At 45.8% G+C, this 14,390-nt stretch overlaps 1 protein-coding gene across 3 annotated transcripts in view; it reads right to left on the bottom strand.

Moving 5' to 3' along the window:
- Nucleotides 1–351: 351 nt before the first annotated feature.
- The window catches only part of LOC308113904 (cryptochrome-1-like), a 31,237-nt gene continuing 17,198 nt past the window's right edge, over nt 352–14,390 (bottom strand). The window contains exons 9-17 of one of the 3 annotated variants that reach the window (XR_013935580.1): nt 13,577–13,728; nt 8,711–8,913; nt 8,299–8,403; nt 7,905–8,069; nt 6,102–6,242; nt 4,803–4,927; nt 2,923–3,692; nt 2,663–2,767; nt 352–2,608 (exon numbers count right to left, since the gene is read on the bottom strand). Coding sequence is in view for 1 of the 3 variants with exons in the window: in XM_080470452.1 (XP_080326578.1) it covers nt 3,684–3,692; nt 4,803–4,927; nt 6,102–6,242; nt 7,905–8,069; nt 8,299–8,403; nt 8,711–8,913; nt 13,577–13,728 (900 nt within the window). In the remaining 2 variants the exon portion in view is untranslated. Of the gene's footprint in view, nt 3,693–4,802; nt 4,928–6,101; nt 6,243–7,904; nt 8,070–8,298; nt 8,404–8,710; nt 8,914–13,576; nt 13,729–14,390 lie in introns of all 3 variants that reach the window. The other 2 variants (XR_013935579.1, XM_080470452.1) reach the window with 2 other exon arrangements.

Below are 14,390 nucleotides of genomic sequence, written 5' to 3'. Positions count from 1 at the left end.
AGATTTTAAAAATTCTAAAATAGTCTGAATTCTGAAAGTTAACTTTCCGGGGTACAAACACCTAACCTGAGGAAAAACATGACATATCCTGACCAGAAGATTATTTATAAAAAATAGTTTCAAGATATATATATATATATATATATATATATATATATATATATATATAAAAGCACTGGCAGTGCACTAGGATCCCATTGAAACTATTTTCATATAAATATACTATAAATATACTATTTATATATATATATCTTATTCACCATATTTCCCTCTTCATGATGGATTATTTGGACTGATAATCTGGATTAGAAGTTGCATTTTTAACAGAGAACCATTCAAACAGTCAAAGGCATCGGTCTGTGACAATTTTAATTTCCTGTCATGAACTTGATCATCAAGAACAAGAAAAGCTTTTCACAACGCAGGGAGAGACGCAGAAAAAGCGGAAAATTACAGAAGGCCTTCCAACAAAAACCCAAAAATAAACCAGAATACAAACTTCAACTGGATTTTTCCATTTTGAGAAAAGAAGGAAAAGAAAGCTGTCAAGGTTGAGAACATACAGAATCTTTATACAGATACACTACAACACGTTATACCTCCCTCCCCTTCACGGCCCTCGTCCTTCCCTGCCGCTGCCTTGCTCCTGGGGTCGAGGGCGGCGGGGGGGGGAATGATCACAGATCAACAAATATCAAGTACTGTACAGAGACACGAGTCGCCGCGGCTCCACTCCAACCAGAACGCTGTGAGGCCGGCGTGCAGCCCCGATCAACACCCCAATGTCGCAATGCTTTTAAAATGTATTTTTAACCATTGGAAAACTCAAAATGTACCCAAGCTCTCTGTGTCTGTATCCTACGTTTCATAATCTTTTTTCTTGTATATCTTAATGGCCTGAAAAGGGTCACCTGAGGATTTTCCTCATGTGGAGTTTCTCCTCTCGCCATTCTGTGTTTTGTCGGAGGTTTAAAATTCTGCTTTTTTGTGGATTTGTGCCGTTTTCAAAACTAATGAGCAAAGACGGAAGGTGGGACACACCAGTTCATCATTGCTGCCTTCTTTCTTTTCTACATTACAATTTTACCCTCTGAATAAAGAGTCGGACGGAGATGAAGTGTGTCTTGGGAAGAACGAAAATAATATCAATGAACTATTAGTGGATTTCCTCTGAAAAGGTAAAAATCAACCAACTGTTTTTTTTTTTAAAACTTTGTTTTCACGTGAGTGTAGTTACATGACTTCAACAACAGGGGGCGCTGCAGATCGGGGCTGGAAGCGAGCTCAGTAAACATAAGCGTTCTCTCCTGTCTGATGTTACAAAGGCTGTGTGTGTGTGTGTGATTGTTTAATGTAGAGCTTTAATGTCAGATTTTTTCTATGATTGGATAATTAAATATTCAGCCTCTGTCATGTGATTGAATCCCGTCTCTTCTCATTCGCTACTGACCGATTGTTCATCGACAGCAGCTTGGAAAAAAGAATCCATGAAAATGGAACGAATTGGAATGATCTTTTCTGTTATGTTTGATATCTTGGTTTGCTCCACGTCTCTCTCTCTTTATATCTATATCTATATCTATATCTATATATCTATATATCCATCAGAGTGTATTTTACAGGGGATCATACATTCTCTGCTTTGATTGGCTGCTTTCCTCTCAACAGGAGTCCAGGTGAAAGTGGAGGGAACCTCAGAGAGACGCCGGCTTCAGCGCCGCGACACAAACTCGTCATGTTTGGGAGTTTCATCGGATCGCCGCTGCAACAAAGTCTTTGTACAGTCGCTTCCTCCTCCACGGGGACCGGAGACTCGTTTCTGAGGAATGTTTGAAACAGTTCAGCTCGTTTCCATCAGACGCCGTCGCCCGCCCACTCAGTCTTCTTTTTTCTTTTCTGGTAATATCCTTTTTCTTTTTTTTCTTTTTTGGTAACAAATCTTAGAAAAACATGAAAGCTCCAACACACTGCCGTCGGCTCCAGGTTCCTCCGGCCACCTCCTCCCGTGGTTCTCTTTTGGTTTGTTGAATGTCTTTTATGCACAGCAAAATACATTTCCAACACCACAGGATGCCCCACAGAGTTCTGCCACTTGGACAGGCGGCGAAACAGAGAGGTGAAAAAGTGAGCGACTTCTGAAGTCTTCAGCCGGAAGCGGATTGCAAACAGAACTTCTACAACCGGTGGATGTGTCTGGCGGCCAAAACCGCCAGGAATCACAACGGCGGGGGAAAAAAAATAAAATAAAAAATCGGTGACACAAAAACCGCCGTACAAAACCTCTTTTACCCACAATGCCACACTCTGGAAAGGCAGTTGTTGACTAAAGGTCAGCGAGCTATGAAAAAATAAATAAATCTGTAAACACGTTTCATAGACCGAGACTGGAAACTGGTCTGAGAATTGGGAGATGACAAATATTTGAATGCGTCTTTTAGCTGCCGATGCGAATCGAGTGACGAGCGGGCAGCGCTGCCGGGTGTTACGGTCGATATCACATGTTTGATTACTTGGTGGACCGGACAACATTTCGCCTCGTTTTTGCCGTACTTGTATTTATTCGTAGACAGCGCTGCAGACGGGGCTGCAGACGGGGCTGCAGACGGGGCTGCAGACGGGGCAGCAGACGGGGCAGCGCTGCGGACGGGGCAGCAGACGGGGCAGCAGACGGGGCAGCGCTGCAGACGGGGCTGCAGACGGGGCAGCAGACGGGGCAGCAGACGGGGCAGCGCTGCAGACGGGGCTGCAGACGGGGCTGCAGACGGGGCTGCAGACGGGGCAGCAGACGGGGCAGCGCTGCGGACGGGGCAGCAGACGGGGCAGCAGACGGGGCAGCGCTGCAGACGGGGCTGCAGACGGGGCTGCAGACGGGGCTGCAGACGGGGCTGCAGACGGGGCTGCAGACGGGGCAGCAGACGGGGCAGCAGACGGGGCTGCAGACGGGGCAGCGCTGCATGTTCCCATGAAATCAACAGCAAAACATGTAAAGCAGGACGGACGCTTTTGGACCATTTCATCTCCATAAAATTCAGTATGAAATGCAAGTATTTCAAAAAAGTACGAGGATGAACTATTTTCCCTGAAACGATGAAAATCTGTTTTTGGGTTTTTTTCCAGAATTTTTTTTTAATAAAAATAAAAACCTGTGCTGAGCGTATCTACATGGGAGGGTTTGGAACAGAGGGAGCGTTTCCACAACAGGCAGCGCCGTCAAGACAAGATCCGTAAAAAGATATTTAAATAATTTTTTGTTTGATTTGAACGCGGCGACAAACAGTGTGACTCCGAGTGCAGCTTTAAAAATACACAAAACCTCCTGTTATTTACAGTCGTAGCTGCTTCGGTCGTCAGATTCTGGCGGCGGCGGCAGTTTTAAGACATTGTAGTTTGATGATTGTTTTTTTTTAATAAATAGGCATTCGTTGTGCTGTAAAAATTGAGGCGTTTTGTTTCGCGGACTGATTCGAGGCAAAAAACAAACAAAAAACAAAAGTTTTTTTAAAATCCCAGTTTCACCTCTGTGTTTGCCGCCCCGGGAGGATTTCTGGCTAAAATCCGACAGAGAGTTTGTGGTGTGGAGGTGTGGAGGTGTGGAGGTGTGTCTAGACAACAGGTGGAGTCCCACTCTCTGCTGGCCGGACGGCGACTCCAACATGGATTCCGACGGTCTCATATCCGCAGGTCTAGGTCGTCTGGAAGAGCAAAAGAAAAAGACGGTGTTGTTGTTAAAACCAGAAGATGACACGCTGAGCGCAGAAGACTTGCTGCATCAGCATCCACACCTCTAAAGGTGCAGTGAAGCGACTGTTTTCAAAATGACGTGTGTTTCTCCGGGAGACGGCACAAACACAGAAAACAAAGTAGTTTTCATGTTGGTCAAGAAGGTTTGGTTTTCGTCTGCGTGTTTTTGTTTATTTATTGGTTTGTTCATGTACTTTGCCAACTTTTCACAAAAACTACTCAGCTGAACAGCACGAGATCTTTAGGACCAACAGATTTGATTTTGGGACGTTAACGGGAAACCCTTTCAGAATAAATCCCCCAAAACTGTCAAAATAAAACCAAGTTGGATTGTTATTACCGTGACTGTCACAATAAAACTACCAAGTTGCATTGTTATTACAGTGACTGTCAAAACAAAAGCACCAAGCCCAGGAGAATATGGACTGGGCTTGGCTACATGACACCATGGAGTAAACTTTGTTCTGATTGTCTCTACTGAGCATGTGCAGAACTACTAGTTACTACGGCCATTGTGCACATGTGCAGTAGCAGCCATCGTGCACATGTGCAGTAGCAGCCATTGTGCACATGTGCAGTCGCAGCCATCGTGCACATGTGCAGTAGCAGCCATCGTGCACATGTGCAGTCGCAGCCATTGTGCACATGTGCAGTAGCAGCCATTGTGCACATGTGCAGTCGCAGCCATTGTGCACATGTGCAGTAGCAGCCATTGTGCACATGTGCAGTAGCAGCCATTGTGCACATGTGCAGTCGCAGCCATTGTGCACATGTGCAGTAGCAGCCATTGTGCACATGTGCAGTCGCAGCCATTGTGCACATGTGCAGTAGCAGCCATTGTGCACATGTGCAGTAGCAGCCATTGTGCACATGTGCAGTCGCAGCCATTGTGCACATGTGCAGTCGCAGCCTTTTCCCCAAAATTGTTTTCCCCGTTTCCGTGAAGACAGAGTCGGCGCGTTGTCAAAAAAGAAATGTCCATTTCTGCAGAAGCATTTAAATATGTTGACGGAATGTCTGCGTTGTCCCTGGCGTGGACGCCTCTCTGTGGGGAGACTGACCTCTGCACTCTGCCGCTGCATCTTGTGCATCGTGCACGACGCCGGGTCCTCCTCGCCCGGACCATCACGTTCCGACTCGCGCTCCCTCTTCCCTGTGATGCCGCCTCTGCTGTGCAGGAACAGTCCTGCAGGAGGAGAACCACGTGAGCCTCGGCGGAATGTTGCTTCATCGCATTTTTTAAGGTGCCTCGAGCCATGCACTAAATATTGCTATTGTCGCCGTGGCAACAGAAGACTAATCATTAGTAATAGCACGGGATTCATTCAGGATTGTTGGGGTAGCTCAGAAACTAAATTATGATCCAAATTAGAAAGAACAGATTCCACCCTGCCTGGACGTTTCTGGCTCTTTAAAAATGTCTTTATTTCATATGTGAAGAAATACATTTTTTTTAAATTTTGATTTGAACTGCAAACTCCTGTATCCCGGCAACAAAGAGCTAAATGAATTAAAAGGTAAAATAGCTAAAAGCACATTTTTAAACTAGGGATGCACCGATACCGATACCAGTATTGGGTCTGATACTGCATGGAGTACTTGTTAACAACCTGGTGAGTAACACACCGGCAATCCGTCATGACTTCGTGTGTCAGCAGCAGGAGAGGACGAGCGACGGCCACCGTCTGGAGATTCTTTAATATTAGTGAGCCGGTGCAGCGCACCACCAAGCCTGTTGGAGGCGACGTTGTGTCGCCGCGGTTCGCAGCAACACATGGCCTTTGCATATTGTTTGCATTTGAAGTATGAATTAGTCTTAATATAATTTAATAAATACTCATATTGGTACTCAGTATCAGCATGTAGCTAAAGGTTGGTACTCTTTTTTTTTTTTTTAAATGGTCTCGGTGCATCGTTATTAAAAACTGTAACAATCCAAACTGTATAAAAAATTTAAAATTGTAAAATATTTTAACCAACAGAAAAGTAAATTTGTCCATATCGCTGAAACATCTTGACAACTACAGTAGTGAAAATGACAAAAATTGCAAAAAAAAAAAAAAGAAGCTTAAACTGGTGAAAAAGGTAAAATAACGAAGCAAATAATTAAAAAAAAGGTAAATGTTTAAAACATTTTAAAATATATTTTTTGGGGGGAAAATTTGGAAAAGCCTGAGATGCAGTTTTCAGGAGTTTTATTTGGTTGAAAAAAAGCTTAAAAAACTAAAAACGTCTCTTTTGGTCCCGAGTGGTGCATCAGTGTCGCCCTCTAGTGGTTCCAATCAGATGTCATTTTAAAATAATTGTAAAATTCCGAAGTCAGCAGCACGTGGCAGGTGTGTGTGGGGGCGTGTTCCTACCCGGGTGCTGAGGCACAGCGAACTGGTGGAAGAGCGGGCTGCTGGTGAGGGTCTGGCTGGTGAGGGTCTGGCTGGTGAGGGTCTGGCTGGTGAGGGTCTGGCTGGTGAGGGTCTGGCTGGTGTCTGGCACTGGCTGGTATCCTGCAGCACACAAGGCGGACGCTCATCAGCGTCACACACACAAACCACCAAGGGCCCCGTTTCCACCGCAGCGTTTCAAGAGAAAAACGAGTGCTGGCCAAATTAACATCTTCATTTTGGAGAGGAATTTTTAGAAGTTTGACCCATTAAAAAACGTTTTAATACCAATTACCGCAGTTTTGTTTTATTCCGTTTATTACATTTATTTCTTTTATCCAAACCTGTGCAGCCGAGCAGTGTTCACAACCACAGCTGGAAGGCAGGTAGAAAAACAGGCTTGGAATTCAAATATAGTTTCTGTGGCGACATTAATTCCATAATTCGCAGTAACTATATATCATTACGAGCCGTGGAAAAAAAAAAATTACAGAAATTTGTTGGATTAATCAAAATGTTTTTTTTTAATCGAATGACAACGGATCGTTTTAGTTTCAGAAATGTTTTGCATTTACACAGAAACACTGAAAACAATGTCGTGTTGGGCCACTAGTGGGCGCTGTTGGTTGTTTTTGTAATGAAAACACACACACACACACACACACACACACACACACACACACACACACACACACACACACACACACACACACACAGCAGAGAACAATGAGCTCTAAACACCAAGTTGGATTGTTATTACGGTGACTGTCAAAATAAAACTACCGAGTTGGATTGTTATTACGGTGACTGTCAAAATAAAACCACCAAGTTGGATTGTTATTACGGTGACTGTCAAAATAAAACTACCGAGTTGGATTGTTATTACGGTGACTGTCAAAATAAAACCACCAAGTTGGATTGTTATTACGGTGACTGTCAAAATAAAAGTACCGAGTTGGATTGCTATTACAGTGACTGTCAAAATAAAAGTACCAAGTTGGATTGTTATTACGGTGACTGTCAAAATAAAAGTACCGAGTTGGATTGTTATTACGGTGACTGTCAAAATAAAAGTACCAAGTTGGATTGTTATTACGGTGACTGTCAAAATAAAACTACCGAGTTGGATCGTTATTATGGTGACTGTCAAAATAAAAGTACGAAGTTGGATTGTTATTACGGTGACTGTCAAAATAAAAGTACGAAGTTGGATTGTTATTACGGTGACTGTCAAAATAAAAGTACCACGTTGGATTGTTATTACGGTGACTGTCAAAATAAAAGTACCGAGTTGGATTGTTATTACGGTGACTGTCAAAATAAAAGTACCGAGTTGGATTGTTATTATGGTGACTGTCAAAATAAAAGTACCAAGTTGGATTGTTATTACGGTGACTGTCAAAATAAAAGTACCGAGTTGGATTGTTATTACGGTGACTGTCAAAATAAAAGTATTACGGGGACTGTTTTCGTCAGTGTGGATAACGGCTCTCACTTTTCCAGACTCATAGATTTCAATTACTTTTTTTCTCACTTGTTCCTGAATTTCTGGGCATGATGTCTGTAGCTCTTGAGGATCTTGTGGTGGACTTTACTTTGACAGGTAGGTCCTTTCTAAGTGATTTCTAGACTGAGAACAGGTGTGCAGTAATCAGGCCTGCTGTGGCTACAGAAATGGAACTCAGTGATCAACCACAGTTCTGTTTCAACAGGAGCTGGGGGGCAAACGCTTGTTCACACCACTGTAAGTGGGCTCTGAGCAACATGAAGATGGTGATCACGTACCATTTCTCTGCTGCTGCTGCTGCTGCTGCTGCTGCTGCTGCTGCGGCGGCAGTCGTTGCTGTTGACTGACGCGACTTGGCCGGGTCTGTTCTTCACTGTCAATGTTGAGGAGGATGCTGCCGCTGCCGTTACTGGTCGCGACAGAATTCCCGGACACTGCAGGTACTGGAAAAAATAAAAAGAGAAAATGATCACGGCTCTAAAGCTGATGGAGGTTCATACAATCTGCTACTTCTACAAAACAAGCATCTGTCGTCGTTCTACTCTATTTATTCTTCTCGTGAAGTTATGATCTTAATAATATTCTTTACGTAGATCTGATATTAAGTAAGTCTCGCTCAGCTGATGGGTTCACGTCATGAACTCTTGTCCCGATCACATTCTTGGAACTTACAATGTGAATTGTTGTTGTTGGTCCCTGGCTGCTGCTCTCCAGGAGAGTACGCCATCATTCCTCCGGTCCCGTTGCCATTGGTGGACGGCACCGAGGCCAGAAGGCCTGAAAGGAACAAACGGGAATTCATGAGAAGACTGAAAGTTCAGACTGGAAAAAGACTGCAGGTAGAAGCAGTAAGACCATGTTATTACGGTGACTGTCAAAATAAAACCACCAAGTTGGATTGCTATTAACGTGACTGTCAAAATAAAAGTACCAAGTTGGATTGTTATTACGGTGACTGTCAAAATAAAAGTACCAAAGTGGATTTAGATATATTTCTCTGTGTGTGTGTGTGTGTGTGTGTGTGTGTGTGTGTGTGTGTGTGTGTGTGTGTGTGTGTGTGTGTGTGTGTGTGTGTGTGTCTCACCCAGCCCCCTGTAGCGGCTCAGCTGCTGGTAGATCTGCTTCATCCTCTCGATGTTGAGCCGGCTGGCCTCGGCGTGGTGCACCATGGGCTTCGGGTAGTGCACGCCGATGATGCACTTGGCGGCCGCCTGCACCGACTCGGGCGCGTTCCACGGGTCGTAGATATACTTTGCAGGAAAACCTCGGAGGACAGGTAAGTATCGTCTGGAAGCACAAGGAAACATTAGACATGCTGGCTTGTGTCAACAGGACGCAGTCGGTGGGGGGGGGGGGGGGGGGGTGTACAGGGATTCAAAAAACTGTTTAGGGTAAGAAAAAACTTTGACATTAGCAGAAACAGATGTGGAAAAATATATTTGCACAATTCCAAATATATATATATATACTGTACATTCCTTTGCCTGAAATTCATCTTTTAGTTAATCTATGCAAACGTCAAACAGGCAATCAACCCAAGGGGATATGGCATATCATCATATACATTTTAACCAAACATTTCAGTGATATTTGTGAAGCCCATGTGTGTTTTGAACTGATAATAAAAAATAAAATAAAAAAGCATGCTGATCTTCAGCACTTCATGCTTACAGGATATTAGGAGAAAATAGCAGCTACAAAATGAAAACTACAAACAACCACAACATTGCACAGTATGGCTACGGTACAGGAGAGTTTGAGTGCAAGATCTCTCTTCAGGTTCTCTTTAAAAAAATATAAACAATTGCCAAGAAAACCCAGGAAATAAAAAACGTGTGATGTGAAGTTGATTCAGGCACTGAGGTGAGTTACCATCATGACAGTGCGCTCTGAGGACTATACGTCCAGACATGGTGGAGAGAGAGAGGGAAAGGAAAAGAAAAACGCAGGGCTGTGGTCCCGAACAACATCTTGTGACGCTCTGATCCTCCAAGAGGCGAATCAATGAAACTGCAGGCAGGTCCAACCTCCCACAGAACCATCGTTCCAAAAAGTGCTGAGCTTTGCTCTTTTTGTTTCTATCTTGTGTTCTTCCTCCCCCGGGCTGTCGTGGGTTTGCTCCGTGTGACAAAGAGAGGTCACCTACCTACTGCGCTTGGTCCGACCTTACCGAGTCCGAGGAGGGGGGAGACAGAGGGGGGGATGTGGGAAGCGGCTCAGTGAGAGAGAGAGAGAGAGAGAGAGAGAGAGAGAGAGAGAGAGAGAGAGAGAGAGAGAGAGAGAGAGAGAGAGAGAGAGAGAGAGAGAGGGAGAGAGAGAGAGCGCTGCCGACCGGGTGGATGATGCTCGGAGACGTCTACTGTAACACGCGGTTAGAGAACAAGAGTGTGTTGAGCCCCACCCACCCCGTCAACCCCACCCCACCCCTCCCCTCCCCTCCCAGAGCAGGGGTACGATGGAGGAGTTCCGCCATCGGAAAAAAAAGAGAAAAAGAAGTAACTTTGAACTTTGTCTTTACTTTCATCAGATTTTGATTGAAAGCAACAAAAAGCTGAACAAAGTCGTTAAATCTTCACTTTCAAGTATTTGCAATCAATCTGAAGGAGAAAAAAATAAAGTACAAATTGAAAGGTGCAACGATAGAAGCCCTCCCTCATACCTCACAGCTCTGGGACCCCCCCCCCCCCCCCCCCAGCCCCAATGATCAGACAATGGTGGACTGAGAAAAGAGCTCAAGCCTGCTCCCCCTGCCCCTCAGGCTGTGCTGCTTGTCTTTTACGTGGTCAGACCCCCCAACCCCACCCCCAGCCCCACCCTCCACCCCCCGCTGCCGCCGACTGTCCCCTCCCACAGCCACAACGTCACACTCTGGGCCAGCCCACTAGGGGGCACCCTCATTTCACCAAAAGGGACCACAACCATTTTGCCAGGAAGATCCGCGACCTGCCGGTTGGCAGGAGGCTCGACAGAGGACAGCGGGTGGTGTGTGTGTGTGTGTGTGTGTGTGTGTGTGTGTGTGTGTGTGTGTGTGTGTGTGTGTGTGTGTGTGTGAGTGTGTGATGTGGTGTGGGGTGGTGTGCTGGTGTGTGAGGTGGTGTGGTGTGGTGTGGGGTGGTGTGGTGTGGTGTGGTGTGGGGTGGTGTGGGGTGGGGTGGGGTGGTGTGGTGTGGTGTGGTGTGGGGTGGTGTGGTGTGGTGTGGGGTGGTGGTGTGTGGTGTGGTGTGGTGTGGGGTGGTGTGGTGTGGTGTGGTGTGGTGTGGTGTGGGGTGGTGTGGGGTGGTGTGGTGTGGTGTGGTGTGGTGTGGGGTGGTGTGGTGTGGTGTGGTGTGGTGGTGTGTGGTGTGGTGTGGTGGTGTGTGGTGTGGGGTGGTGGTGTGTGGTGTGGTGGTGTGTGGTGTGGTGTGGTGGTGTGTGGTGTGGGGTGGTGGTGTGTGGTGTGGGGTGGTGTGGTGTGGTGTGGTGTGGGGTGGTGTGGTGGTGTGGTGGTGTGTGGTGTGGTGTGGTGTGGGGTGGTGTGGGGTGGTGTGGTGGTGTGGTGGTGTGTGGTGTGGTGTGGTGTGGTGTGGTGTGGTGTGGGGTGGTGTGGGGTGGTGTGGTGGTGTGGTGTGGGGTGGTGTGGGGTGGGGTGGTGTGGTGGTGTGTGGTGTGGTGTGGTGTGGTGTGGTGTGGTGTGGGGTGGTGTGGGGTGGGGTGGTGTGGTGGTGTGTGGTGTGGTGTGGTGTGGTGTGAGGTCAGTCCAGCCACTGCTGCAGGTCCACCTGAACCAACAGGGCTGCATTCACCAAAGCAGAGCACCACTGAACATTTCACAAAGGGCGGGATGAAGGGGGCTTCGCCCAGCGTCTGGTCAATGGACCGGCTCGTGTTGCACGGCGCTGGTAACGAGAACCGGCGCCAGCCGTGCAACGGCGCGATGGAAGAGCTGCGGCCGGTCCGAAGGCCTCTCCTCACCACCCTCCGGGGGATGCTTCAGAGTCCTCTACCAAACGAAGGCAGGCCAGGCGGTCAGAATCCCTTTTGACGAAATGAGACGCCACCAAGACACAAACTTGCCCAGAGAGTGCTGCTGGGGGGGGGGGGGGGGCAAAGTGCTGTCCATCCTTGGTTGCACAGGTGAATCCAAAAGAAGAAGAAGAAGAAAGAAAAAAAAAAAAAGAAAGAAAAGTTCCATTCAAGGAAGCCGGGCGGCGGCGAGAACGGCCGATCGGCTTAAAAGCAATCAGCTCCAATCTACCGAGGGGGGAGGGGCAGCTGAAGCTTTACCCCCAATAACCACAGGAGCCAGAACACAGAGAGAAGAGCAGGAATAAAACTATGCCTCTGCAGTAAACACACACACACACACACACACACACACACACACACACACACACACACACACACACACACACACACACACACACACACACACACACACACACACACACACACACACACACACACACACACACACACACACACAGATATATCTAAATATGTACACTTGTACACAGTCACCAAACATTCACAGACAATTAACAGAAGTACACCGTGGACACTGATAGTATTACAAAAGTCATGCCCCATTTAGAGAAAAGTGCTGAAGTTTTAACAGAAGAGAAAAAAAAGTACTGATGGGCAAAAGAATAAAAATAAAAAAGAGGAGGGATGATGTTTAATGTCTTTCAGTCACTTACCCAGACATCTGGACGTCCCCCTTTATCCCTCCAGCTCTCTCTCTCTCTCTCTCTCTCTCTCTCTGTCTTTAGGTTTGTTAAATGAACATCTTCTGAGATGTTGTACTCCATGTAACTGTGTATGAGGTTTTATCTGACACAGGCCTCGTTTACACGACAACGTTTCTACTAAAAACGATTCAGTTTCTGTTTCAGAAAAGTTTTACGTTCTGAAAACAATGTACGTTCATACTGAACACGACGCGTGTTAGGCCACGAGATGGCGCTGTTGGTTGTTTGAGCAATGAAACCACAGGCACACAGAGTATATATATATATATATATATATACACACACACACCTACAAACACAAACAAAAGGTCCTGAGTTGTTTAACACATCCAGATGAAATAAAAGCTGGAATTCTGAACTTTTGTCTCATATTCATGTTTTAATCTGAAATCAAAATGTTCAAATACTTTTGGAGGGGACAGTATGCATGTGTGTGTGTGTGTGTGTGTGTGTGTTGATAAGTATGTGTGGGTCTACTGAAACATCGATTATATATTTTGTATAACTATATTTTCATAATTTATTTATCTATTTATTGCAATCAAATGGTGTATATATTGTTGAACATGTATGCGATTGCACAACATGTATCACATGCCTGAAATGAATCAATAAAAAAGAAAAGTACAGACATTCGTATGGATAGACGCTGAATCGGATGCTAGTGGGGGGGACCCAACAAGTCACAATATGGACAATAAAACGAGACTATGGACGAGGAGTCATGCCGCTGTGTGCCGCCATGTTTGTCATTGTACATCTACTCAGCCATGCGAGTAGCCACAGCAGTGGTGAGCATGTGCAGTGGCGGCACTTCTGCTGGGACGGAGCCCGAGTGCTTCCAGATATTCTCGCTATCGCCTGTTTCCACGACGACGGAGCAAAAGCGTTTTCAAAAAGTTCCACCTTGAGGAAAAAGTTGCGTTTTCAGTGGTTCCAAGCACGTTGTCGTGAAAACGAACTTCCAAAATGCGACGAAAGTTATTAAACGATTTGTGTGAACGAGGTCTAACTGACGCAAGGCTTTTTTTTATTTTTTAATAACATCTGATGACAAATACCTAAAATAAATGTCTGTAAAATGAGCTCAAAACAAAACAGGTGGACTGGTGGTGTTTCCCTGCATGTGTGGTCTGGAGAGGCAGAGGGAAGAAGGGTGCCGTCCAGGGAGAGGCAGTTTCAGCTGTGGACAACCAATGGGCAATGCCAGGAAAGGTACCCACCTGATGAAGTCTCCGTTGGGGTCGGTGCGCCGGCCGAAGCCCACGGGGCAGTAGCAGTGGAAAAACTGCTGGAAGAATGAACTGCAGGACAGCCACATCCAGCTGCCTGCGTTCACGCTCCAGTCTGCGTCCAGCAGCAGCTCCTCGAAGACCTGCAGCGACACACACACGTCACGGAATGGAAGGTTTTCTGGAGATATCAGGAGCATTGGTGGTAATCGTAGTAGAGAGCAGGGGTGTCAGACATCAGGCCCAAATATTGCTGATGCAGCCATTAAAGATTCTGGAAAATTGGCCTCAAAGATTTTCTCCAACAGAATTTTACTCTTATTTTTTTACCAAGCAGAAGTTCAAACAGGAGCCTTGTGGTTTCCGTGGGACAGGACAGTGTGACTTAGTTTATGTTCCACATCAGAGGTAAAGCAACAGGAAATGAGAAAAGTGTTTTAAATATCAAAAACATTGCATCTGGATTTAGTGAATTTTACTGAATTGTTTATCTCAATACGTTATATTTGCATTATTGTAAAAGAAAACAACAACTTAGGAATCAGGAATGTTCTTTGCAGATTTAACTCCACCTGCTCCTAATATGCTTATAAAACTATGTAAAAAAGAAAATACAATGAAATAAAACATTAAAAAAATTCTAAATTGGCTGTTTTTGAGGTGAGGAGGCAGTAATGGTGGAGTTCCAGATGGGAAATGGGTCAAAAAAGCCTCCTAACATCTGGCTTTGTGCACTTCCTGTCACCGTAAAGTTGGAGTCTGCAACCTGCAGCTCTTTTGCCCTTTAACCCCCCCCCCCCCCCCC

The sequence above is a fragment of the Lipophrys pholis genome, assembly GCF_963383615.2.
Source record: "Lipophrys pholis genome assembly, chromosome: 8".
Lineage (NCBI taxonomy): Eukaryota > Metazoa > Chordata > Actinopteri > Blenniiformes > Blenniidae > Lipophrys > Lipophrys pholis.
Note: the sequence above shows the minus strand (reverse complement) of the source record. Positions and strands in the feature narration are given on the sequence as shown.